At 33.4% G+C, this 27,135-nt stretch overlaps 1 protein-coding gene across 10 annotated transcripts in view; it reads left to right on the top strand.

The window, feature by feature from the left end:
- PHF14 (PHD finger protein 14) overlaps positions 1-27,135 on the top strand; it is a 204,772-nt gene that overhangs the window by 120,972 nt on the left and 56,665 nt on the right. For 3 of the 10 annotated variants that reach the window (XM_055272579.2, XM_063637061.1, XM_055272583.2), the window contains exons 17-18: positions 23,220-23,249; positions 24,046-24,163. In XM_055272579.2, coding sequence (XP_055128554.1) covers positions 23,220-23,249; positions 24,046-24,163 — 148 coding nt within the window. Of the gene's footprint in view, positions 1-186; positions 12,841-15,143; positions 20,438-23,219; positions 23,250-24,045; positions 24,164-27,135 lie in introns of those variants that run through there. The other 7 variants (XM_055272581.2, XM_063637062.1, XM_063637063.1 and 4 more) reach the window with 5 other exon arrangements.

Genomic DNA, 27,135 nt, shown 5'->3' with positions numbered 1-27,135 from the left:
TTTAGGAACATTATGATTATTTTAAGAAGTCGAATGGGGGCAAAAAGATTTTTAAAGTGTATTACTTGAAACTAACATAACAATTAAAAGTTACCCAGGGCAATTATTTATAAAACATAATTTTACAAGTTCTAATTTATAAAATAGTCCACTTTGTTTCATTCAGTATAAATTATAACTTTGCAGAGTTATCGTTATTACAGTCATCCCTCCATTGATTCCAGGACGGCCCTCGGATATCAAAATCTGAAGATGCTCAAGTCCCTTATGTAAAATGCCATCATGTTTGCATATAACCTATGCATATGTTCCTGTATGCTTTCAGTTATCTCTAGATACTTATTATAATACCTAATACAATGTAAATGCTATGTAAATAGTTGTTATACCGTATTTTTTTATTGTTGTATTGCTATTTGTTATTGGGTTTATTTTTCCCAAATATTTTCCATCCATGGTTGGTTGAATCCATTGATGCAGAACCTGCAGATATGGAGGGCAGACTGTATTAACTTCAGAAGGTAATGTGTATTGTTCACACACACACACACACACACACACACACACACACTGTCCTATTTCCCAACATGAGAAATTGTCAAATTTTTATGCATTAATAACTAATGAAAATAACAGTATTTTTGGTTTTCATCCATTTTTAAATGCCTTTTATAAATGTAATTATTTCATTTATAATCCTGCTTTTTCATTTTAATGAAGAATTTCATTTTCTTACTGTTTTGGTTTTGTTAGTCATGAAATTTTTTTTCATCATAATAACCCTCCTCCTGGGAATTTATCATAAGGAAATAGTCAAAGAAAGAAATGCTAATATAAAAAGACATTTATAGCTATAGTTACAGTAGGAAAATTATTCCCACCGTCAACATATAACTCCCCAAATAAAAACAACTGAAAACATTGTATAGGAGGGGAGTGATAAACTATAACAAATCAATATTAAAAAATTATGTATCTCCTATAGATTGTAAGATATTTACATAGGAATGAAGAAACCTGTTTTATGTCATAAGTATATGCTACTAAATTGTTGCATATAAGTGGCTAGAGATTAGACGGGAGCAAAAAATGGGCATGGTATTATTTTAGAAAGGTAGAAGTCTGAGTAAAATAAAATCCTTCAACAACATTTTAAGTACATTAATCTCATGAATGTAACATTTAAGTAGAGCCTCATTTTGACCACAGACACACACAAAGATTAATTCGATATAAAAAAAACCCATAGCCCTGATCAGTTAACCACAGCAAATAAAAACCTAAGACAAACCTTTTATTAGGAACAACCATTGAGTAGGGCAACTCATATTCAAATGAAATAAACATCAAATCTCTTCCTCAAAACAACATTAAAGTTATCAGCTTTTTGTGTATGTAATTTCAGTTATGCAGTATAGTAAATAAGGTGTAAGGATATGTTCATTGAGGCACAAACAATTCATTGACTTTTATATATGTATATCTTTTAAAACTTGGATTGTATTTGAACACACCATGGTTTCTCTAAAAGGTGAAATTCAGCTGGGCATGGTGGCTCATACCTGTAATCCCAGCACCTAGGGAGGCAGAGGTGGGAGGATGGCTTGAGCCCAGGAGTTCAAGACCTGCCTGGGCAACAAAGTGAGACTCCATTCTCCACAAAAAGGAAAAAAAGGACAAAAAAGGTGTAACAAGTGAAATTCAGAACTCTGGAAACATTTTTTAATGAGATACTTAACATATGTCTATATTCTTAAAATACTTAGGCAAGTTTGAGCAAAGTATTATGAGTAGAAGAGGAGGAAGTTAAAATGGTTGATTATTGCCTCATGAATATACTATTAAAAGTGTGACTTTATGATGTGACTTTAGTGTAGAATTGTTCATGCATTTTTTTTTTTTTTTTTTGAGATGGAGTTTCACTCTTGTTACCCAGGCTGGAGTGCATTGGCGTGATCTTGGCTCACCACAAACTCCACCTCCTGGATTCATGCGATTCTTCTGCCTCAGCCTCCCGAGTAAACTGGCATTACAGACATGTGCCGTCACATCCGGCTAATTTTGTATTTTTAGTAAAGACGGGGTTTCTCCATGTTGGTCAGGCTGGTCTCGAACTTCTGACCTCAGGTGATCCGCCTGCCTTGGCCTCCCAAATTGCTGGGATTACAGGCGTGAGCCACCGTACTTGGCCTGTTCATGCCTTCTTTATGTGTGTATGTGTGTCATTTTTTTATACTTAAGATTATGCATGAAGCCTCCTTGAAGCCTTAAGTGTGATTTAATTCATAAATAGGCAACCAGTTGAGCTCTGTGAGAAGTGATTGATCAAACTACATGAAAGTAATTCTTTAAGTATATTCTCTATGAATCGTAGCAAGAGGAGAAGTTCTGCTTTGAATGAAACTGGTAGGCACTCCCTGTAATTGCCCAGTGACTCAGATTGACAAAGATAGCTACACAAGGAAGGTAGGCCTACAAAGGACTAAATCAGTGGGATTCAGTCACAAGCAAGTGAAATTATATCAGTCAATAACTTTCCTTATAAGTGACTGAAATCTTCCAGACCCATATTTTCCTTTTCAGGTTACTCATTTATGTCAATTATTAAAGAACTGCAAAATTGCCTGATTATATCAAGGACTTTGTTGTGACATGGTCTGTAAATGTAGATCATTTTTTAAAGTTGAGTTTCATGTAGAGCATTGAGCACGTTGACTGAAGATTTGACTTTTTCCGAAGCTTGTAACTGTAAAGAAATTGTGAAATCTAGTTTTTCCCTTTAAAAATAAGATTCCTGTGTTTGTTTCTTCTCGCCAGATTTACTTTTGAATCTATTTCATATTAAAGATACTGAAAGACATTCACTTATTTATACATTGAATTTTTATGTAGAGGGTTTATAAGAGACAGAAGAATTCATAGGATCATGGGATCATTCCTAAAAGGATGAAGAAGTCTTCATATAAACCAAGGTGACAGGTGAATTGAATCTTGAAGTATGAGTAGGTTTTAGGAGATTGAGTTAGGAGGTAGCAATCCTTCAAGGGAATAAACAGACATGAATAAAGACATAAAGTGGGACCATATGAGTCATGTGTGATGTAAATTTAAGAGAACAGGTAGATTGGGGCCTTGAGTGCAAGCTAATGATGTTAAGCGGTCTAATGGGGATTTATTGAAGACAAGGGATGATACAAAGGAGAGGATTGTAAAAGATTGATATTGTGGTGACATACCTGATGAACACATGGGCAGCTAGAGGAAGACCAATTTGAGGGCTGTGAACCTAGACTGATGGAAGTAGAAATGCAAAGGATTAGAAAGATCTAGGAAACATAACATCACACTAGGGTTGTAGCAGATAATCAAGAATGGAAAGGCAAGGAAGAAAGGGAAGTGTTTAAAGCAAACTGGATGACTTTAAGCTGAATAATTGGAGAGAATGGTGAGAGTAGAAACAGAAAAAAGATGAGTTGGCTGTATTTATTTTTTGGAGAAAAATACAATAGGTGAATAGAGGGATATCTTTTTAAAGGTCTACTGAATTAGGCATTTTCAGAAAGCATTTAAAGTTATGTGATTATAAATATAAAGAGGAGCTGCTTGCAGTTGCTCACGCCTGTAACCCCAGCACTTTGGGAGGCCAAGGTAGGCAGATCAGTTGAGCCCAGGAGTTCAAGACCAGCCTGGGCAAAATGGTGAAACCCGTCTCTACTAAAAATAAAAGAATTAGCCGAGTGTGGTGGTGCATGCCTGTAGTTCCAGCTACTCTGGAGGCTGAGGTGGAAGAATCGCCTGAACCCAGGAGGCAGAGGTTGCAGTGAGCTGAGATCATGCCACTGCACTCCACCCTGGGTGACGGAGCGAGACCCTTTCTCGAAAATAAAATAAAAATGAATATAAAGAGGAATAGAACTCTGGAAATAAATTTGGTAACTGTTAAATATTTATTCTTTACCCCTTAAGTATTCTATTCTAATTTTCCGACCTTTAAGTAAATGTGTCTTTCAGTGGATATTGAAGGTACAGCAGGAAATCATGCTTTATAAGAATGGAACACCTGAAAGAATTAGGTAGGTGTCCTTGGTTTAGTTGAGTCACAGGCTGACTCCGGAGAAATTTAATTACCATGTAGCAGAGCCTCAAAATGAGATTTTAATACTCTGCTGTTTTTAAGCTTTGTTGTTGCTGACTGAAATACCTCTGTATATAAATAATACTTATCTCTGCTTAGTTGTATGTCAGCTGATTCACTTTAAAGTTGTGGAATATTTGTAATTTGTCTTTTACCCCCTTTATCTGTTTTGTATTTGTTTCTATTCCTTTTTCTTTGTGGTTACCTTCATCCCAGCTGAATTTGCTCTATTTTAAGACAGTGGTCCTTAAACATTAGGGTGCATTTGAAGCACTGAAAGGCTTGTTAAAAGGGTTTCTGTTTTAAAATTCTGAAGTGGTGACCAAGAATTTGTATTTCTAACAGGTTCCCAAGTGATGCAGATATTACTGGTCTGGAGACTGTACTATGACAATCACTGCTTTATGCATAAAGCCCTTTAAGCTCAAGTCCTAAGATAGTGGTTCTCAGCTTGGCTAGAGATACAAAAATATCACCTGTAGAAGGAATTACAGAAAAATAAGCAAAAACAGGCCTGGATCTCACTCTTGAAGATTCCAAATCAGTAGTGAACAATTTAGGAATGGTACCTCAGAGTTTAAGTTTAAGAGTTTAAGGGCATATGCCTTTTTTGCATATGCCCACATATCACTCATCTAAACCCAGTGAATTGCCTTTTTGAAGTCTCTTTTTTTTGTCCTAATGTGAAGATGTCATGAGACCAAGAGCTCCATTCTTTACTAGCTGAACCTGATCATTGACTCTTAGAGCTTTTATGAAGAAGATACAGTTGTCTTGGCCAAAATGGTATTATAAAATGTTGAAGCCAGGTGCTGACAAACTCAGAATTATTAAAAGCTCTTTTTGTAAAATAACAGACCAGTTAAAGGGTATTTTTTTCCCCCAATAGTGACCCTTGAATCAGATTGGCATGGCAACGTTCTAGATTGCTCTGAAATAGCACTCTATCTATTGTCTCCCTGAGACAATGATCTGTTTTCACTATAGTCAGAAAGTGTGATACAGCCCTGCCACGCAAAACTAGCTTTCAGGCTTTAGATTCTAAACTTCTAATTTCCCTTAGGACTTTCTTTTTAACTCATGGGTTATTTAGAAGTGTATTTTATTTCCAAATATTCGGAGGATTTTCCATGTATATTTCTACTAATGATTTCTAGTTTAATTGCAACTCTAATATCTCCATCATCCCAGAGTTTGTTCTGCTGTTTGCTTTGTTTCTTGACAGTGGATTTTCTTTTTCATTTTATGTGCCTCATAACTTTTGATTGAATGTTGGACATCATGAGTTGAACAGTAGAATAATTCCGCCTGAAAAGGGCACACCTGTTCTTTTTCAAGGCTGTTAGTGTGGGGGAGTTGAGTCAGTTTAATCTGAGTTGAGCTGGGCTTATATTTTCCTGTTACTCTGCTTACCTCAGTGTACCACAAGGCTTCAGATTTCTTCACTATTTCCTGTGTTTCTGGTTGAGGTTATAATGCCAGAGTGCTTTTTGTCATTTGTACTCCCCTGTTAAATTTCACCTTTCTCTGGATGCCTGTGCAACTGAAGAAGCCCCATTCCACTGTCTTTCCTCTTACTTAGCAGTAGACTGTTGTCACATGTTACTCAGTGCTTGCTGGTCTGGTGGTATTAGCCAAAGGAGTTCTTAATTTTCCTCATTCAAACTCAGCCTTCAGCCTCCAAAGAGCCACAAGCTTGGTTCTTGAGAGTAGGCCTTTTTCACTGTTCTCGGCCCTTTTTCCTATGGCAGCCTTATTCTGGCTTGTGTCTTTGGCATATCTTGTGAGGGAGTTTCCTTCTGACTCTCAGGGGGTAGGAGACCTTTAAAAGATACAAGGGTAGTATACTGGGCCCAGAAATGTTTCCTGTCACTCCTGTAGGAGTAGAGGATTTTTTTTCCTCTTATATTTTTTTCTCTTCACAGTGAGATTGCTCTGTTTCCTGTGTGGCAGCAGGGTTTACAGCCTTTCTTTTAATGACATTATGGCTTTTATTCCTTAAAGGAGAAGGGTCTGGGTAGACTTTGGGTCTTTCCCACTGTGGTAGCTGCTCCCCTTCTCCAGGTCTACACCGCCAACCAGTGAATGGTCTTTCTAATGGCCCAACTTGTCTGAATCTTTTTCTTGAGTACCTGGTGGAGGTGTCTGTTAGTTTTCTATGGCTGTTAGAACAAATTACTACAAATCTGGTAGCTTAAAACAACACAAAATTTTTTCATAATTTTGGAAGACAGAAGTCCAAAACCAGTTTCAGCTGGTCAAAGTGTTCAGCAAGGCTAGTTTCTTTTAGAGTGTTTGGGGGTAGAACCCATTTTCTTGCCTTTTCTAGCACTAGAGTTGTTCTGCACTCCTTGGTTCATGACCCCAACCTCTTGCAGCTATAGCCATGTCTATTTATGTCTCTGATGCTGACTCCTCCTACTTCTCTCTTATAAGAACTCTTTCCTGTGATTATATCAGGCCCCTCATCTCAAAATTCTTAATCATATTTGCAAAATCCCTTTTACCATGCAAGGTAACATATTCACAGGTTCAGGGCATTAGAACATGGACTCTCGTATTGTTATTCAGCCTACCACAAGGTTCCTGGAAAAAAGTTTGTGAATGAAGGTAACCGTCCCTGGGGCTGTGGCTCCCAAGGCTTCTGTACTCTGATATTAGCCAACATTTCACCTTTAGCAAACCTTTAAAATTTATAACTGAATTCTTAACTCGTGTAGTGTTGAGCAGCTCTTCCTCTCATGCTCTGCCACAGGTGATCCAGAGCTTGGATCCCATCCTTCTTTTATGGGGCCTATCTTTCTTGTATTTCAGGCCACTTGGTTGCCCTCTGACATCAGCTGTCTGATGGCTTGAAAAGTTACAATTTTGTAGTTTATCTTTTTTTGTTGTTGCTAGGATAGAAGGAGTGTTATTTCCAGTTGTTGTTGTTACTCTTTTTCCATTCTAGCCAGAGGCCGTTCAAAGAAACTTCAGAAACTTTACTGAGCCTGAGGGAACACAAGTCAACTGCCAGTAATCACTATCTTCAGCTTTATAGTAATAGCAGTAGTAGTAAACTAGAACAAATTGTAGTGATAGTAAGAGTGGTTGAGTTGAACTCATAGTGAAGGTAAGTAAGCACTTACCACAACCATATGCCAAGCATTATTTTAATTATTTTATACACTTATTTAATCCTTAAACTCTATGAGGTGGTTACTGTTTTTATTTACATTTATAAATGAGAAAACTGAGGCACGTGGAGATTAAGTAATTTTCTCAAGGTCTCAGGCTGATACTGACAGAGCTGGGATTTTAGTCCAGGAACTACTTCTCCAGAATCTATACTTTTAAGCATGAGGCTGTGCTGCTTCTCAAAAAATAATTTGCTCTGAGGATATGATGGGTCATTATTCTGTAGTTAACTCAGTTTCCTCTATGAACTTTTTGCTGAACTATTTCCCAATTTTTTTGAGAGTCAAGGGCATTTCATTTAATCCTATATCCCTAGAAGTAGATGGAAATAAGATCAGGTTTTCTCAACCTGGGTTTCCTGGGAGAATTAATTCTTAATACTCTCAGGCGTCCATTAAATGTAGACAATAAATGTTTTTTTGGTGGATTTTAAATTATATTCGTTATCTACTAAATTGGGAGAAGTGAAAAAAAAAGTCAAATAATTTTCTATTTTCTGTGTTTCAAATGAGAAGCTCCTATAATCACCTACAAAATGATAATCCCTGCATAATGTAAGTATCAAGCATCATCACGGACATCTCAGCTAGAGTATGGGATAAAACCTCACCTTGATTCTGTAGATTTTTTTTTTACTCTACTCTCATCACCTTTGAAATTGGAGACTGATCTTCTAGTTGTTCTCTAGTCAGGGGATATATTTCTACCTGTATATAGAAGGTCAGCTTTGGGTCTATACTCTGAATTCATAACTTGTAATTCTATTTCAAGGTGCTGTGAGGTTTAGTCCACTGAGAATCCCAAGAGATTTATATCTTTGTCAGAATGCTAACTTTTAAAGATTTATTTTAAATAAGGAATAAAGAGGTCTTCCTTAATCACATAGTTTTCCCAGTCATGCAAAGTTCATTTTGATTCTTTTATTCTTTTTCAGTGTCTGAGTATATGCATGCATGGATATTTGCATGTAAACTTCAACTGGGATTAAAACCATTTAGGGCCATCCATGTATTTTGTAAAGAAGATCATCCTGCATAATTACTCTTTATCAGTAACTATCATCAAAAAAATTTTCACTTTAGGATATTCTTATCCTAAAGTTTTTGAATGCTCATACAGACCTGACAATTTCACTTATAGGAGAAAGGGAATTTTGTAAAGAAGATCATCCTCCACAATTATTCCTCATCAGTAACTAGCATCAAATATATTTTTACTTTAGGATATTCTTATCCTAAAGTTTTTGAATGCTAATACAGACCTGACAGTTCCACTTATAGGAGAAAGGGAACTGGATACCATTTTCCAGTTCATTTACAGGTATTTCATATCATATGTTGCTTTAGCCTGGGACAGAACCCAGCAGCCTTTTAACACTTTATTAAAAGCTCTATTTGGTTGTTGCCAATTATAAAGCAGATTTGAAAAGAAAAAGAAAAAGATAAAGCAGATTTGAAAAGTAGACCTTTAAGAACTGTTTGGATATATCGGGTTTTTATAGCCATTCAAAAAGAACTCAAGATAATCTTCCCACAGGACAGTCATGGCGATTAATAAGGAACTACATAGGAAGTAAAGTTGTTTCTTGAGTTTACCAATTTCTGTTGGTGTTCTTCTGGAATTTTGACTTATCACTATATATTGAAAAAAGAAATCTTCAAATGATTTCAGCCAACTCAGTACATTTAATCTTAGTACCTATTTACTTCATTGATAGTATCTTACCCCAACGATAGTAGACTAGAACTTTTTTTTTTTTTTGAGACGGAGTTTTGCTCTTGTTGTCCAGGCTGGAGTGCAATGGCGTGATCTCGGCTCACTGCAACCTCCGCCTCCCGGGTTCAAGTGATTCTCGTGCCTCAGCCTCCTGAGTAGCTGGGATTACAGGCATGCACCACCGTGCCCAGCTAATTTTATATTTGTAGTAGAGATGGGGTTTCACCGTGTTGATCTGGCTGACCTCAAACTCCCGACCTCAGGTGATCTACCTGCCTCAGCCTCCCAAAGTGCTGGGATTACAGGCGTGAGCCACCATGCCTGGCCAGGACTAGAACTTTTTAACGTATTTTATTCATATTGCCACAATGGAGAATTATTATGACACCTAAAATAGATAATATTTTATCAATAAAAGCTAATGTTGATAGATTTAAGGTGACTAATCTATCATAGGTATTGATATCAGAGTCTCCTCAGTTTTCTAAATTATGACTAGGGATTACCATTAGGCATAGTAGTAGCCCTTTATCATTTGAAATCACAATTTAATTTCTTGGTGAATTAGGATTGGTAGGAGGAATTTGAGATATTGAGCTATTCAAAAATTTACCTAACTTTTGAACTTCATCAGCAGTATCCCCACCATGTTGTTATGCAGCTATTGTTTGAATACTTTCCCTTACCACAGTTAATGCTAGAGGCAGAGTTCAGGCTAGTTCAATCCTCATCTGAAAATTTGCCTTCCCTTCACATTCTCAAAGTTCATTGTTGATACCCATTTATCTAACTCAGCATCTTGTTTAACATCATTGTACTGCATAAGAATCAATAAAGTGCACACTCTCCCAAATCTTGTTTGTCCCTTCCTCTATTCTATCTCCTCCTTCATCTTTCTCTAGCTCTGAGCTGTCAAACAGCCCATGGTGGGAAAATGAAGACTTTAACATTTAAATTTAAAGGAAGGGGTGTGTGTTTGTATGTGTGTAGGTGGGAGGGAGTGTATTTGAATCTATATATTACCTGATTTTTCTGTAAATCTATCATATTCCTTTAAAGTCTTTTTTAAAAAGTTAAAGGACTGTAAGTAGAAAAATTAATATTTTTCTTTTAAAAGCTTTTGTTAATTATAAAAATTTATATACAAAAATATAAAAAGTAATTTTAAATCACCTATGATCTTACACTTCTCAATGTATTTACTTCTATTCACACATTTTTAATGATTCTGTTCAAAACATTTAAAAAACTTTAGCCATGGATATAATTTGAAAGCTGAAAATATCAGAATATTTTGGGAACAGTTTTCTATTAAAACATTTCTTGATCCATTCTCTTCCTTTCCCATTCCTATGGCTTCCTTGAGACCTTTCTCAGTGTCTAGCCTCTATTTTCTGCCATGTTACTCTGTTCACCTTAGCTTCTTTGCTGTTTTCTCTTGCCTTCTTTCTCTGTTCCTCACTTCTGATTATCTCTCCCTTGGATCCCTCTCTGTCTGCCTTGCCTCTCCTCATTTTTATTGCTAGTGTATAATTGGGTTCTGCAGCTCTACTATGTCTCACTTCCCCCAACCTTCTGGCTCGTTTCCTCGCCTGATAAAATGGCCAGAACTTGAACTCCAGTTCTTGTGGAAAGTGCACCGTTGTCCTCACTAATATCCAGAGCAGGGCATGTGTTGTCTTCCTTCTTTAATCCCCCCTGCACCCTGCTGTTATTTACTTCTTTCTCTAAATACCATTATTCCAAGTCTGTCTTGGACATTTACTGAACAATTTAGGGTAACAGAGGCCTTACACACAGAACGGTGTAAGATTTAAAATTAAATGCTTTGTATTCTTGTTCATAAAAGTTACTTGGCCATCCTTGCCACTAAGAATGTTTCCTTTTTGCCTTAGACCAGGTTTCATAAAAAGCAGTGATCAGTGACTTAAGATAAATGTCTTTAGACTTAAAATGATGCTTCATTGTATGTCACGAAGAGATTAGATGCTAAGGAAGGAATTAGAAAATTAAGTAAATTTTGTGCTATAATTTTTAAAAGTTCTTTTCAAAAATGCTTTTCTATTAGTAAAAATCGGGGAAGAGAGGTTTAATTTTCAAAATATTCATATTTAGATAATGAGTGTAGCTCAGCTGCCACTGTATTTTTCTTATTAAGGTGGTATTCTGATGAAATTTAAATTAAAAAATGTTTACTTGGCATATTTTTTCTATAATTAAGTTGATTTGCTGATTTTGTTAGACACGTGGAATGACTAACCTGTCTAACACATTTAGTATTTATTTTATCACATTCTTTGGCTTAAAATCTGTATTATAACATCAGACCTTTAAGTGTCTTTGTATTATTCATAAATATTTTTTATGTTATAAATGTTTGGATTTTAAAATTTTAAAAAAATTTTTAATAGATGCAGTATAGTCAAGTAATTTGTATTTAAAGAAATCAGAAGCCTGAACATGGTATATATTACATAGTGAAGTGTGGTATTTCTGGGGTACACAATTTTAGAGTAATAAACATTATAATTTCAAGCACCTACAGCAGTGAAATATTTCTCATTTTACACATTCATGTTTCTGTAAGATTTGTTTTTGCAGTTTTAATTTATCTTCCATTGCAGTGTGTTAATATTGTTAAATTATACAAGGGAAGGATTATATATTATATACTTAATCATTTGGAAAGACTGAGACTCTTACCACAGTTCTGCTGTTGAATAGATGAATGACCTTGAATCAAGTTACCTCTAGGTCATTGTCTTATCTTTAAAATGAAGACATTAACTTCATTTTTTCTCAAGTTATGTAACTTTTATAACAGAGATTTCAAAACAAATATACAGTTTCAAAAAAGGTCCTAAAGTCTGTAATCTCACCATTCATCTGACACTTGATTTATCTGCCTAGCATCACTACTAAGCAGCAGGGAATGAGCTTTGTCAGGGATAGAGCTGTGAGCCCCTTCCCTCTTGGCAGGAGCTATTAACAATTGACTTGACAATTTCTCTAAGTGAGCTGATGATATGTCTTTACTAAAAATTTCAACACTTGGAGTCATACAAAACAAGTATAATCTAGCTTCTAATTGAAAAGCCAACTATATTGTTTTTGATTTTTCCTTCATTTTTAAATTAAGCATTCTGTTTCATCTGTTACTCCTATATCAAGGTTTTTATTTGTATTGATTTTATATTTCTTTGGACAAATGAAATAGACATTTGAAATAGACATAATAATGAAACAAGAGGTGAAATGAATTTGAAAATAGGACTGGACACAAATTTTGAAATCTGAGTGATTTCCCCAGCAAAATGTTATTTTAAAGTAATTTTGGCCTGGCAATTATAGTAATGATAATGTTAGATGCTTACTGTATCCCAGACTATGTTTTCTGATTTTTGACTCTACTATCACATTCAGTTCTTACAACAGTCCTATGAGGTATACATATCTCCATTTTAGAAGAGAGGTAACTAGGGTACGTAGACACTAAGCAGTGTGAAATAGAAATTGTTCCAATTATATATTTAAATGATATTATGACAAAAAACCAAACACCGCATGTTCTCACTCATAGGTGGGAATTGAACAATGAGAACTCATGGACACAGGAAGGGGAACATCACACTCCGGGGACTGTTGTGGGGTGGTGAGAAGGGGGAGGGACAGCATTAGGAGATATACCTAATGCTAAATGACGAGTTAATGGGTGCAGCAAAACAACATGGCACATGGATACATATGTAACAAACCTGCACATTGTGCACATGTACCCTAAAACCTAAAGTATAATAATAAAAACAATAAAATAAATAAATAATAAAAAAAGAGAAAAAAATGATATTATGTAAATCATGTATTAGAATGTAATTTCTTCCCTTCCAGAAAAATACTACCATAGTGTTTGATAAAATCTACTGGCCTTGGCCGGGCGCGGTGGCTCACGCTTGTAATCCCAGCACTTTGGGAGGCTGAGGCGGGCGGATCACGAGGTCAGGAGATTGAGACCACAGTGAAACCCTGTCTCTACTAAAAATACAAAAAATTAGCCGAGCGTGGTGGCGGGCGCCTGTAGTCCCAGCTACTCGGAGAGGCTGAGGCAGGAGAATGGCGTGAACCTGGGAGGCGGAGCTTGCAGTGAGCCGAGATTGCGCCACTGCACTCCAGCCTGGGCGACAGAGCGAGACTCCATCTCAAAAAAAAAAAAAAAAAAAAAAAATCTACTGGCCTTCACATTAGTTGCCAAGATTTATTGAGGGCTTATATGCCAGTCAGTGTGCCAGTGCCTTCCACATTTGATCCCATTTAATCCTCATAACAACTGCATGAGATACATATTGACTTCATTACTATTTTATGCATGAGGAAAATGAGAAGAATTACTTGCCCAAGATTATACAACTGGAAAATGGTGGAATTATAATTTGAGTTTAGGCAGTCTTAACCATACAGTTCATGCACTAATCATTAGGCATACCACCTCACCGCACTACACTGCTTTAGCATATTTGACTTTGTTGGGACAAACAAAGTAGATACTTCCTCTGGACAGGCAATTCTAACTATATAAGATACAGAATATATTGATAGTTATTGGTATGTGCATCAGTGAAGCCCTTTGAAAGCAATTTTTTCTACATTAATTTGCTTACTAGCTGCATATGAAATAAATACAAAGCCCAAACTTGATCTTTGATTTAACTGCACAGTTTTTTGTCCTGGGAAGATACGAGCCAAGACAAGTCACATTGCTTATTCTAGCTTATTTTAGTGAAATTTAGGATGTAGGGATATTAGCAATAGCTCTTTAGTTTTTATCAAACTTGACTTATCAACTTGAATTTAATTGGGGGTTAAAGCAGATTTCCATATCTAATGTGTCTATATTTGGATGCATTTCAAAGTCAAATACAAATACATATTTTCAGTTGTCTTCTCATCTCCATTATTTGTGCATGTAATTAAGAGTTAATTGTATTTCTATTATAAATGATTTGGTTGCTTCCTCTTGCATTATACTTTTCCAGTAGTAAACTACAGACAAAGCAGTTCTCAGAATATCAGATTCAGAATGTGCTCAAAAGCTCTTCACTTAGAGACTGAAGCACTGAAAAAAGTTAGCATGTGTGATCTTACTATTTAACAAGCGAATTGACCTCTATTATTTCTTATATGTTGATAAATACAACATGTCTTTGAAAATTATGTTTCACATTGTATTCTTTTGGGGGGGTGTTTACAATTTTGTTTTTACTTTCTTTGGAGGTTATTCAGTTTGGCATGATAGCTCTCCTCAATAACGCTTTATTTGTCTGTGTGCCTCTTTTCACTTTCTTTTTCTCAATGGAACCTTGAAGCATTAAACACATCTCTAATTGTTAATATAAAAAAGTGAACTTCTGTGATGTATGACTACTTGGCATTTTTACCTCATCTTCACAGATCTAAATGTTTGAAGTAAATGATAACTTTTTATGTTTACCCCAGTCAAAACATTTTACTTCTAATCACTAAAATTTCTCCCCTGAAAATAAAGACAAAAAGGTAACAAATAATTGTAACCAAACATATTTGTAATATAGTCTTTTTAAAACAAAGTCAGCTTAGGCACAGGATAAGAATCATTTGAAAATTTCTTCCCTGGGAGTCTCTGTATTTGAGTATAACCAGCACTGTAACATGCTTATTTTCAGTACGGTTGCATGTTTTCTCAAGCAATGTTAAATTGCCATATTTGATGAAAAAATAGCAAATTGAAATTTTTCAAAATATTTATTGATCAAATGTTTCCTTTTATAAATACAAGCCCTTCATCATTTTAATAGTATTTTCTTTTTTGCTTTAGAAAGATAGGTTTATTTTGACAACCAAAAGTAATAATAATAATACAAGAGGAGGCAACTCAATGTTTCAAATGATAAAATAGTTCAATTTTAACCAATAGGAACCTACACAAGATCATGGCATTTAGGTTTAGAGTATCTATCTCTTTGGACCAGATCATATGTTATTTGAATCTAGTGTGGTTTGTTAGTATGTTTCATAAGACATAGTGCAGAGCTGCTATGATCTTTAAATGTTAATGTTCTTTTCTTATCACTTTACTGTGTAGATACCCTTCATGAGACCCAACTCTGCCACAGCTCATCCTCGGAGGCAATCCCGGAAACCTCTTTTATAAGTGTGATTTTAAAAATGTGGATTAAACTCTCGATAGAGTACATAAAGTAAAGGAGAACAGCTATATTGTCCTTTCTATAAGCTTGTCACTGCAAAAAGTTGCCTTTTGATTGTCAGGTTTGGATAGAATATAATTGATTGGTTTGTTACTTGGACTAACAAGGCAGTAGATTTGCCTGTGTGGATTTTTTTTTCCTATTTTTCTTCTTTTTGCTTTTTTTGCACTAATCAGAGATACTTGATATGTGCATTGTTGAAAAATACTGGATACATGTCTTGTCAGAATTGTCGTATTAAGTAATGTCTTTCCCTCTTGCTTCTTTGGCAAATGATGATACACAGTGTTTGGACTTACTGAAGAGTTACTGAAGCCTGTGGGACTTAATAAATACAATATGCTACTCCCTGTTGTGATTGAACAATACAAATAACAAACAAGAAAGACAATGCATTCCATTAGTCTGCTATTCTGTTTCCTTCAACTTCATACGTAGATTCATATGTGAAGTACTACATTGTAAAACAACTATAGACTCTTATATTAAATGTTATTTCTATTTATAATATTCAGCAAAAGTGAAAGACTTGTGAAGCATATGACATTCTATTTTTGACTTATTAGTCCTAGTGTGAAAGCATTAATATTATTAGCATGAAATTTTTACAACTTCAGATTTGAAGCTCATGAATAAAAATATATCTGTGTCGATCTCTAGATATTTTTAGTAATACCCAGATATATTCAATCCTTATTGTTTTAATATAAACTTTCTGTGTTCAGTGTAATTTTATTTTTCTCAACCTTAAATATGAATTTAGGAAATAAGGAGGGAAGTACAAAGATTATTGACTATACAACCTACCAGCTGAAAGAAAGATCTTCATCAACATCTGTATCTTTCCAGCGGTATACAGAATTAAAATTTGATCTTCAAGCTTTAATGATCCAGTTTTAAGTCAACGGCAGAAATATGTTGAATATTTCGTCACTCAATCTTGAACTGATTTAGAAGAGACTCTTTGCTGAAATTGAATTGCACATATACATGTAAATTGTCAACATGTAATTTGGAATTTTCTGATTAATAAATGTGGTTTTGGACATCTTTTTGGATATAGTGACAATGGAAAATAGTTTAAACTTTAGGAATAGAGTAGGTAATGTTATAGATAATCAAAAGCAATTGTAATTGTAAAGCTGCTGTAATCTAGTAATCTCTAGTTATAGTGGGGAACCCTAGGATTGGATGAGATGTTTGATAAAAGTAAAATGTGTATGAAATTACATATAAACAGATTATTAACTTATTGAAAGATCTCATAACATTGGAGGAAAAATATTCATAATCTTTAGCAAAACTAGTAGACTTTTGTTTAAAAGAGTAAGATACGACTAGTTATTACCATATTAGGTTAAGGAAATGTTGGTAATTATTACTGTTGCTGAACTCTGGCTGCTTTTAAGCAAAATGACACATTGACATTTTCTAAGTAGAATATACTAATCCATTAGACCATGGCCCTCTGTTAATATTTAGTGAGAAATTACTTGCAGTTGCTTTATTTTAGGTTTTTTGAGAAACTCTTAGGCCTTGTTTTGGTATCACTGTTAATCAAAATCCTTTTCACTTTGATTCCAATTACAATACTATATTATCATCATTCTCCATCTTGCATTTTCAGTGGTGGTGGATATTCTGTTCCACATTTGGTGCTAGTCCTAAGAATCTTTGTCACATGTTATACATATAGACCGCAAAATCCATAAGATATAGGTCCTGCAAAAAGTATAGTTGAAGTAAGAAAACTTTTGAAGTAACTAGAATAGAATACTTTCTCCTAATAATCTCTTAAATGCTCTCATATCCACAGTATAAAATTATTCCTTGTCCATAATTGGTCCAACTACTATAAGGAGAAAATTGATGTGTGCTTAAGAAAATATGTACTAAATGATTCATATTTCACAGACGTACAGAAGAAAAAAATGGCACATCAGGTAAATGATAGTTGTTTATCACACAGTAGGGAAAGGAAGAAACATTAAAATATCAGGAAGGAGATGAAATGTCTCTGAAATACAAGAAGAATGACATAATAGTAAGTAGTGGTTCTCAAACGTTGTGCATCAGAATCACAGGAAGGATTTGTAAAAACACAAGTGACTACCCTATTCATCTCCTCATCCGCCCTCTACCCACTTTACTCCCTCCCCCTTCACCCTGGAGTTTCTGATTTAGTAGAAAATTTGCATTTCTAACAAGTTCCCAGGTGATGCTGATGCTACTGGCCTGGAACACCACATTAAGAATCATTCATAGGTAGTATTTTTTAAAAAAATCATTGTGTTGTGCTTAACATTGACTGATAAAGGAATGTACTTTTAAAATCTCCTTAAAAGGGCCCTTAGATTTCCTCTAGATAAAAGAATTAGTAATTTCATCTGCAACACATACAATTTTTTTTAATTTTATAAAATTTAGTTAAATGTTTGTTTTACACTGACTATGAAAACAGCACTATTTTAGATACAGAAAGAAATCAATAAACGTAGCCTGTGTTCACAATTCACTCACCCTTTTGTTATAAAAAGACTTGAAATTAGGGTTATGTTTTAACATGAAAACAAAATTTAGCCTTAGCTTTTATCCATCTTAACTTTAGAAATTATATTTATGCATTTATAGATCATTGTCATTCATTGTTGCTTGAGTGTTCATCTGATTTTATATTTATGATGTTAAAAATAGACTGCTAACCAATAAATAATAAAATATTTACAGTCTATTCTATTTCCCTGTATTCACATCCTATTAATGAAAACCACTGGTTTTCAATAAGTATACAAAGATACTTATTTCATAAAACTCACCACTATTTTACTTGATTCTCAATATGAGAATATTTCATGAATATTTCACCAAAATTTATTCAAGGAATTCAGAAGGACTCTCCAGCAGAGCAGAATATTTACATTATTAAATTTTTTAAAAAATTTAAAAATGGCAATTGAAACTTGTTTAAGAGACTCAACTTGGAGTTTCCTGACATACGAAGGCAGAATCATTTTTTCTACCTGTCTGAATCAGCACTTTTTAAGTTTACATAAAATTAAGGATTGTGATTTCTAAGATAGGCATGCTTTGCAAATATTTCTCTATAAAAGTGGAAGCCTCTTTCCCATAGTGCTCACTTTAAGGCTTTCTGTAGGCCTGCCGATAAGATTCACTGCTGTTCAGGTACATAAGATGTAATGTAATTGGATGTGCATGCTGGGCTTTGTAAATAAAATGAGATTGACCCCCAGCAATTATCTCATTTATCTGATTTACATTGTAAAATCAGGATCTACACTATTGATTAGAGCATAATTCGTTAATTATGAACAGGGAAATACAAAGTTACATGGAGCTTGAGCACAGCAGGTTGTACTGCTGAAAAATTTCCAAGGGCATGAGCAGATGGAAATCGGTTTGTTAAAGAAAAAAGCAGACGTGTTTCAGGTATGGAAATGTCTAATTCTTCTCTCATGCTGTGAAGAGTTGCTTGACCTTATTGTGTATTTTTATATGAATTGTTTTGTCTCATCTTTCATTTTCTTGTTTCACATTTAATCTTGTAATCTGGCTCCTGCAGATATAGCTAACTGAATTGATCACACTCTTTGAGTGGCTATTAAATACAGATTTGGATTTGCATATTTTTCTAATTTTTTAAAATTAATTTTTATGTGTACTTTTATGTGTAAAGAATTTTTTGTCTTTCTTACTACCCATTCATTCATTACTGGCTGATACAGAAGTCTGTAGTGGTATTAATGAAATAGGTTCAAGTCCTCCACGTTAGTCTTATATTTGTGAAACGATTAAAAAACATTTTCTAATTATTTTGTATAGAAACTGCTTATGTAGGTAATTTGCACTAAAATTGTAAATTACAAGGAATAAAATATTGTACTTATTGATACTAAATGTTATTCAGTATTGGTAGAATGCAGAATTTTGTGCAAGCTTGTATTATTTGTAAAGTGATTTAACTCATTGACCACAATTTGTATTCTCTCCGTCTGTTAAGATGTTTAATCGAAATAATTGGCCACTATTCAATGAAAGAACTCATCACTACCTGTTAATAGATTTGCGTAGATGTTTGAGCTACTAGTGAGATTTTTGTTTAAGTAATGACAGTATTCAAGACTAATTTTTTTGAACATTCTTGTGATGGAATTTTTACACAGAAATGAAAAAGTTGGAAAATCCAACCCATCAGTTCCCTGGATATCTAGTTTTTTTTCAAGTGGACAGACATAATATTCTATATTTCCAGAGTCCAGTTTTTGTTTTGCTTTATATAAACTTATAGGGGCTACAAGTAAAATGTTCCATTGGCATAAAAGATAATGTGATTATCACAATCAACTTGATCATAAAAATGTACATCCTTGTTCAAGTCTGTTATGGATTTTATTTCTTTCTAAAGTTTAGCTTACAAATGGCTATAAATTATTTGCATAGGAGGTGCACTTAATTGTTTCAGTTAGGTTTTAAAAAGTAGTTTTAGTTTACTCCTCTAATAAAATTATCCCTTAGAAATTAGAGATGTTAAAGAAACCCTTTGGAACACTGACTTTTGGCCTCTTAGGCATCCGATGAAGTATAAATCAGCTGCTGCTTTTTACTTGTTTGCATATTCTCAGTAGTCAGGTAAACACCTGACTAATTGCTTGTTATATGGATCGTAGCACATATGAAGGTAAATCATTTTTTTCCCTCTTGTTTGTTTAGGGTGCTATTCTTAATCATATACTAAGTAAGTATTTTACATACATATAGCCTATGTTTATTTGGTCACTGCATTTTGTTAATGGGTAAAAGACCATATATTAAGCTACTTTGTTATTTACATCTATATCTGTTATTAATCTGATATCTAGGAAGTTGTATTTAGTAAGAATCTAATTAGGTTTGCTTTTATCTTATGATTGGGATTCCTTTATGCTCTATAGTGTTAATGTGTACAGTGTGTATTAGAGGCTTAAATGATACTTCTTTAAGCATCCAGTTTTTATTTTATTAAAAAGTCTTAGTGTTTCTTTACAGGTTAGTTTTGTGTTTTTTAATATTTTAAGACATTGCCTTCCTATTTAATAATGTGTTATTCGTATAATCTGTTTTTATTACATAGACATTTGTGTTATTTAATAAAGTATATTGTGTTATATCCCTATACTTTTGTGGGTCAATGACTGCTTTTGCAAAAGTTTTTTAAAACATTTTATTCACTATTTATTTTGGTAAATTTTGTCCTATATTATGTGCTGCATGTGTTTCCAAGTTTATGTAATAAATAAAGGTAGAAACCATAAATAGGTCAATAACTACTTTAACTCCATTGCAGCTTTTAGGTAGCGATGATTATAGACCCTTATGAGTTTTTGATTTTCGAGTTTTTTAAATGGTCTAAATTTGCAACATAGCCCAGAGTTTGTTGGGTGACAGGATTTGATAAAGATTACAAAGTGGTATTTGTGTGTAAAATTAATAAGCCACTATTTTGGCCATCCACGGTGTTCTTTGATTTCTTGGGTTCTTAATGGTATCTCTTATATTTGTCCACAGTTTATTAATTCTTGCAAGTTCTGCTAGAGTTCACTTGTGTCCAGTAAGATGTTTCTGTGATTAGCACATAAAGCTATGGATTTTTTCAATTCAATATTCTAAGATAGAAACAACAGATTTTTTTCACATTGAAATAATTTGGGACATCTTTACAAAGATCTTATATTTGTATATTTATTTATCACCAAAGCTATTGACTTTAAATTGGATTCTTTTCTTTTTTTCCCCCTCTCTTTTTTGGATTTTGGCAGTTCCTAAGGGTACTAACTACTTCTTTTTGCTACTTAGTCTTGAAGCTGAAGCTTTTATTTACTGTTGATGAGCTAGAACTTCAGAGAACTTCCCTATCACCCCTAATTCTAACAAGCAAATTCTGTTTCCTTTGGAATGCATCACAAATACATGAGAGTTCCACATGTTGACTAAGTAATTCTGAAAGGTATCACTAATGAAGGAATCAATCAGTAAGGATTAGATCATTTTTAAATGGCATGTATTTGTTATCTTCTGATAAGCTAGCATATAAAATCTTTCTCTTCCTCTTTTCATTAGTTCTTGAGCTGAAAGATAATTTGATTGTACGAGTAGTTGAAATCAGCAACAGATTGGAACTGTATTAGTGTAGCAAACTTGTTCTTGGTTTATTAGCTGGAATTTCATAGCTATATCAACAAGAATTATGTACATTAAGGTGATAGATAATGAATTATGATACACATTCATCATGATAGTTGCCTCAAGTTATACACTAGAAATCATAATTTGAAAATTATTATGACAGTTATAAAGTAAATATGCAGTAATTAGGTAGTAAATTCATATGAACTAGGAAAATGTTAATACTTCATCAAGAACTTTGATTATTAGCAATCTGAACTATATGGCGCACTACTCAAAAACCTAAAGTTAAGGAAAAAAGACTATAGTTAACAAACAAAATTGAGCCCATTTACTTAACTCAGTAGAAATGATCATTTTCATGTATTTTTACTGTCAGTTTACATAGCCTCAGTAAGTTTTAGTGGTCTGGTTTCTGAATCCGTAACAGATTGTTGTTGGGGAATTTATGCTTAAGCAAACACACTGACAATATCAGGAAGCAGTGGCTGATAGTTTTCAGGCAAGCGAGGACCCTGAAAATCTATAAAAATTGAATACAATAATTCAAATAGAACAGCCGACTACTGGTCCTCATTCCAAGGACAAAAGGCTGACGCACTGCTAGACCTGTAGCAGCATATGTTGTTCTTACTGATGACCTGAGATGACAAATATAAATTATATTTAATATGTTTATTTGATGAAACAAGCAATGTGATTATTTTTAAATTTCGCATCAAAGATGATTAAAACTCTAGTTTTTATGTATGAAGGAGTATGCTCTCAGTTATTTAGAAATCTCAGCCTTCTCATAAATCAGAAATACTTAAACTTTGAAGGTTTCTATATCCATAAGTTTAATCAAAATTTTGGCTAATGAAAAATATGTTGTATTGAGAAAGAGCATAAAATTATGTGGGCTTGCCAATTAGTCTCTTTATGTCGCATTTGAACTTAGCTTATATTATTTATTATTCTTTCTTAATGCCAGAACAACAGGTATTTGAACATTTTAACTGCTTTTAAATATATTTTTAGATATGTGATATTGTCATAGTAAGTAAAATACTGTTGGTCCTATTGGTCCTATTTGATTTTATCTATTCCTGTAGCTAGAACTGTCATAGTAAGCATTTTTTAAAGTCTTGAATCTACAAGGTTTTTGGAAAAGTACATAAGCTTATTTTATTCATAAGGAGAAAGTTGTAGAGGAAGAAATGCATAAACTTAGGACATTCAATTGTGTTTTAAACTTCTCTATATCTGAGTAACTTAATTAAGTTGCTTAACTTTTCTGCAACTCTTGATTCCCCAAATGAGTTTTTGGAAGACTGGATTTTTGTATCATAATATGAAATTTTTACTAAAAATGTAGATTTACAGTCCCTTTTATTATGATGGTTTCTTAAAGTCAATTGTTTTTCTTTGTGTGTTGTTTATGTAAGAAGAGCTTCTTCCCCCTTTTTTCCTAAAAGGTTATTGAATAGTTTTTAACTTTAATCAAGTAATAACATGTTCTATAAATTTTCCCCTTTGGTTTCTTAATTGTAGATTTGTTGACATTTGAAGTTTTAAATCAGTGAAAGATAAACAATAAAGAAAATCTGACAGATTGGTTGAGAAAGTATTATTGTTTAATTTTTTTTAAACTATGAAATGAGGAATGCAATCCCTTCTATAAGATGTATACACTTTGTTATTTGTTGTTAAATTTTGGTCTTGTTATTCCAACTGATGCAAAATTCTTTTTACAAAGCACTGAAATAATACAGATTTTTCTTCATTGTCAGCAGGATGAGATTGTCTGAAACGAAGAATAGGTATGATAGTTTTCTTAGATTTTGTACATCATAGGTGGCAAAGACACTATCAAAACATTTATAAGTTTTTAAATGTACTAGGAAGTACTTTGTAAAACCAAATGGTCTGAAGAAAGTGACAGGTAAATTTGAGAGAATAAAACTAAATTATTGGGGTGGTGTCTTACCTGTTTGTATATTTAAATGTTCTGTGATTTAACATGTAAAGTTTATTTTTATTTACTGTAGATTGTGTCAGCATGCTATAAATGTTAGAAAGCTCACTTAAAATCTACTTTAACTTGAAGAAAGAGAGAAATCAGGTCCAAATTGTATGGCATTGATTGCAACCTACTGTAGCCTAGTAGAATTTCTGAGTTTTAAAATTTTTAAAATAATCAAAATGTATTTTATTGAATTCATATCCTTGAATTATATATGTATCTTATTAAATACTTTAAAATGATTTAATGGGCAAATGATTAATTCTTTAAGTTCACAGTTGAAATTGTGGTTGTTTTGAACACATGATTATACATGTACATTCATTCATATGCTCTTAATATTTCTACTATCAGTGTTCTAAATATTTGTTTTGTTTGTTGATTTTGTTGCTGTTGTATTTTGTTTTTGCTAAAACATTTATTTCAGGTTTAGTTTGCCTTTATCATCATCATTAATTTAATGATCTTGTGAGCCAAGGATAAAATTAACAGTGTTGAAGTTGAAATATACAATAGTTTGTCTTTTTGTCTTTGAAGTAGATGGTTTTTATATTATTTAGATACACCTACCTATAAATCTGTTTACCCTGCAGGTGTGATGAGTGCAGACTCTGCTACCATTTTGGCTGTTTGGATCCTCCTTTGAAAAAGTCTCCTAAACAGACAGGCTATGGATGGATATGTCAGGAATGTGATTCTTCATCTTCCAAGGTAAGGGGAGAAGTCTATAAGAAAAGGAATTGTTTTCCTTCCGTTCGATAGCTTTCTCATGTCACACAATTAGCTTCTTTAAAGATATTTGGAATAGGAAGAACCAACATTTTAACCAGTACACCTTAAGAATATATTGCTATGGTTATTTTCTTGCTCTTAAATTAAGGAAGAAAACAACTCTACTAAATTATGTGAATTTTCTCTATGGAATATTTAGTTGTTTTATGTATTCTCTATTATTGTAACATATTAAATAGTGCTCCAAAAGCCCAAACAGATCACTCTCTGCTAACTTAACATACTTGAGAATGGCAGGAAAATTCCACCCGGAGTCATAATAAATTATGTTAGCTAACAGAATAACCAATTAAATAGCATTTTATAGATGTTTTATTTTAAAATACAATATATTGTAATATCTTACAGCATCTGTTCCCTTAAAAAAAAAACAAAATAGTTTTAATATCCTAAATCTTATTTCTGATATTTATTTTAGCTGTGTAGAAAGAATGAAATTTCTAATAAGGTTGTTTAATAGATTATACCCCCAAATCAATTTGAAAATTACATCTTTTTAATATTAACATTCTAAACTTACATTGTAGTAATCCGTAGTTTATTTTGTGGTTCGTTAAAGTGAGTAAGTAAATAGCCAGACTCCTAATGTTTTGACTCATTTGGCAGAAATACTGAATACATTTGAATGAAGACATTCTGGTCAACTGTAGATTAATCAGATTTTTCTTTCTCAAAAAAGATGATGAAAATTAACTGTCTTCTGTATTATGGACATCCAGCCATCTTTCTTCAATGCTACTTAAATGATTTTTTTGGTCCTAGAGTGAATTAAAATTGATCATGTAATCAAAAACATTATTTTATCATTAACTAAAATGATTTGCTTCAGCTTACCACAGAGGCCTTCTGCAAAAGTTTATTAAAAACTGCAAAAAGACATTTGGTTATAGAAAGAAACTAAACTTTTTTTAAATATCAGAATTTATTTAAAATTATACATATTTTTTGCCAAGTGTGGTGGCCCACACCTGTAATCCCAGCACTTTGGGAGGTCGAGGGAGGTGGATCATGAGGTCAGGAGTTTGAGACCAGCCTGGCCAACATGGTGAAACCCCATCTCTACTAAAGATACAAAAAATTAGCCGGACATGGTGGCGAGTGCCTGTAATCCCAGCTACTTGGGAGGCTGAGGCAGGAGAATCACTTGAACCCGGGAGGCAGAGGTTGCAGTGAACCGAGATTGCGCCATTGCATGCCAGCCTGGGCAACAGGGCGAGACTCCATCTCAAAAAAAAAAAATTATAAATATTTGTATGAGGATTATTAAAATATAATATTTGCATATATTTTATTTAATAATCAAGCATTTTAACCTAAAATTGTAAACTATATAGTAGCAAGAATTATTTTCCAGGCATTTTATTAAGGCCTAGATTAAAGAGAGAACATATTTAATTTTAAAGATTTTATTGCATAATTCAAAAATGTATTCCCAAAATTTTATTTAAATGTAAAAATAATGAAACACTATAGAGTTTAAATAGTTGTCTTATGAGTCTCTTTAATAAGTTTTTTTAAGTGCATTTTTTGTTTGGGATTTTCTCCTACCCCCAACAAACAAGTTAGGAAAGCGATTTTTGAAACAGGATTTCCCACCTTTTTTAAACATAGCTTTTGCATATATTCTTTTGAGAAGGCTCAGTAATACTATAAATATGTAGTATTATGTTAAATGTTAAGTTATATAGTAATGTTGTTAATGAACATTGAAAAGGCAAGGGGGCATATTTCAGATTTTTTTGAAATATAGCATACATTTTGTACATGCCATAGGTGCCAGTAGCCATTGGATAAGGTTTTAGTTTTGTTTTTTTCTCTACCACAGAATGGGTCTTTGGACTTTGAGTGGAAATGCATTAGGAAGGCACATTGTTACAAAACTTGCTTTGTATTTTCTGTACTCTGTTTGACCTGTGGTTGAATACCAATATAAACAACTAACATTTTCAAAATTTTATAAAATATGGTTTCTAATATTGGAATGTCACAGCAGTTTACTGTGAGGAATGAAACAACAGTGAAATGGATTTGTATTTTCGTTATACTTATATGACTATTAATATACTACTATTTTCCAATGAAAAATTAAATTTAATATAATATTTAAGCTGAAACTTACAGAGACTTAATTGATTACCTTGAATATTTGTGCTGCATCAGTGGTTTTTCTTACTTTGGAAGACTTCCATTCATGACCAGTGGTAGTAAATTTCTGTTTGCATTTTCTTGTGAAAGATGTTTGCTAGTATTAGAGCCTAAGAAGAAAGCATTGATAGATAATGTCATGCTTTATAATTCAGTGAATGCTGCAGAAGCTTTTACATTCGTAAAGCTGTATATTATTAACATCCAAGTCAAGAAAATTAGTAACATCTTAGGGCTTAAAAGAAACCCAGAATGAAAGTTCATATGCTTTGCCTTATCCTTTATTCTCCTACATTTGCTTAGGTGGAATATTATTTGCTAGGTAGCACTGGGCATATTTGCCGTGTTCATGTATTTTAATGAAATGAAAAGCTAAAAGAGAAATACTGCCATAAGAAAGGAAGTAATCAATTGCAAATAAATTTAGATGGTAAAATGTCTCCAACTTCTTTCTCTGCAGTAGTCATGTTGTTAAGTCCAACAAGTCTTCACTTTTATTTGAAATTTTGACTCCCTATTTGTTCTGCCTAGAAGTTTAGATAATACAAAGCAAGGGTGTATAGTTGAATATTTGCTAGAAAAATGAATTGCACTTTAACATTTTGTCTAAATTCTGTGGACCAAGGGAAACTCTAAAATACTGCGATTTATACTGTCAGCAGCTATTTATATATTGCTTTGTCTTTCAAGTAACAAGTTTTTGATATGGGGTTGTATGAGGGCAAAAATTTCGATCTTTACCCCTG

This window comes from Symphalangus syndactylus, chromosome 3 (genome assembly GCF_028878055.3).
Source record: "Symphalangus syndactylus isolate Jambi chromosome 3, NHGRI_mSymSyn1-v2.1_pri, whole genome shotgun sequence".
Taxonomy (NCBI): domain Eukaryota; kingdom Metazoa; phylum Chordata; class Mammalia; order Primates; family Hylobatidae; genus Symphalangus; species Symphalangus syndactylus.
Note: the sequence above shows the minus strand (reverse complement) of the source record. Positions and strands in the feature narration are given on the sequence as shown.